This window comes from Mandrillus leucophaeus, unplaced genomic scaffold, assembly GCF_000951045.1.
Source record: "Mandrillus leucophaeus isolate KB7577 unplaced genomic scaffold, Mleu.le_1.0 Scaffold11, whole genome shotgun sequence".
Lineage (NCBI taxonomy): Eukaryota > Metazoa > Chordata > Mammalia > Primates > Cercopithecidae > Mandrillus > Mandrillus leucophaeus.
Window position 1 is genome coordinate 456741 of NW_012099209.1, and position 1149 is coordinate 457889.

The window sequence follows — 1149 nt, forward strand, 5'->3', positions numbered from 1 at the left end:
CCCTGTCTCTACTAAAAATACAAAAATTAGCTGAGTGTGGTGGCATGCACCTGTAGTCCCAGCTACTCAGGAGACTGAGGCAGGAGAATCGCATGAACCCGGGAGGTGGAAGTTGCAGTGAGCCAAGATCGTACCACTGCATTCCAGCCTGGGCGACAGAGCAAGACTCTGTCTCAAAAAAAGAAAAAAAAAAAAAAAATCGGAAAAGGTCTTCCTTGGTGGATGCTGCCCTAACGGGCTTGGGCCCTCGTGGGCGCTGTCCAAATGCTGATCCCAGGTGATGTGCTGGACACAGAGCGGGTGGCTGTATCCCTCCCTGTCTTGGCTTCTGTATCCTCCAAACGCAGAAGACATGAGATGTGCCTCAAAGCCCCACTCCTCCTCCCTTCAGGCACGGTCTCTCGGAGGCGGAGCTGAAGGATGTTTTGTCCTTGGACGACGAGGTCCTGCAGGCTGTGTACCGGGACTGGACCCCACCCAGCAAGGAGCTGCTGCGCTTCCCGCCCCTGCTGTGGGTGCGACTTCGTCGGGATCTGGGATACTACTTGGCCCGGCGGCCCGTGGATGGCTTCACCCTCCTGGCCATTGCCCACAGGTAGGTCCAGGCAGCAGTGGCAGGGGCACTGGGTGGGACCCCAAGAATAAGGAGGACTCACTGGCCAGGGGTCTTCTCAGTACCAGATCCTTCACTCCCCAGGGAATCAAGTCCAGTTAGAATTCTGACACAATTCACTCATTTTTAAAATTGAGTTGAGGCTGGCCGCAGTGGCTCATGCCTGTAATCCCAGCACCTTGTGGGGCCAGGGCGGGAGGATTGCTGGAGGCCAGGAGTTGGAGATCAGCCTGGGCAATATAGAGAGGCCTCATCTCTACAAAAAATATAAGAAAATTAGCTAGGTGTGATGGTACACACTTGTGGTCCCAGCTACTTGGGAGGCTGAGGTGGGAGGATCACTTGAGCCCAGGAGTTTGAGGCTACAGTGAGCCGTGACTGCACTGCTGCACTCCAGCCTGGGCGACAGAGTGAGATCCTGTTTCAAACTAAACAACTAAACTAAACTAGGTGAAGTTCACATAACATAAAATTCACCATTTTATTTTATTTTATTTTACCACCATGCCTGCTATTTTTAAATTTTTTTTATAGAG

At 52.3% G+C, this 1149-nt stretch overlaps 1 protein-coding gene across 1 annotated transcript in view; it reads left to right on the top strand.

The window, feature by feature from the left end:
* Nucleotides 1-1149, top strand: part of NWD1 (NACHT and WD repeat domain containing 1) — a 154152-nt gene that overhangs the window by 86473 nt on the left and 66530 nt on the right. Inside the window, 1 exon segment of the mRNA XM_011990998.1 lies at nucleotides 392-595. Coding sequence (XP_011846388.1) covers nucleotides 392-595 — 204 coding nt within the window.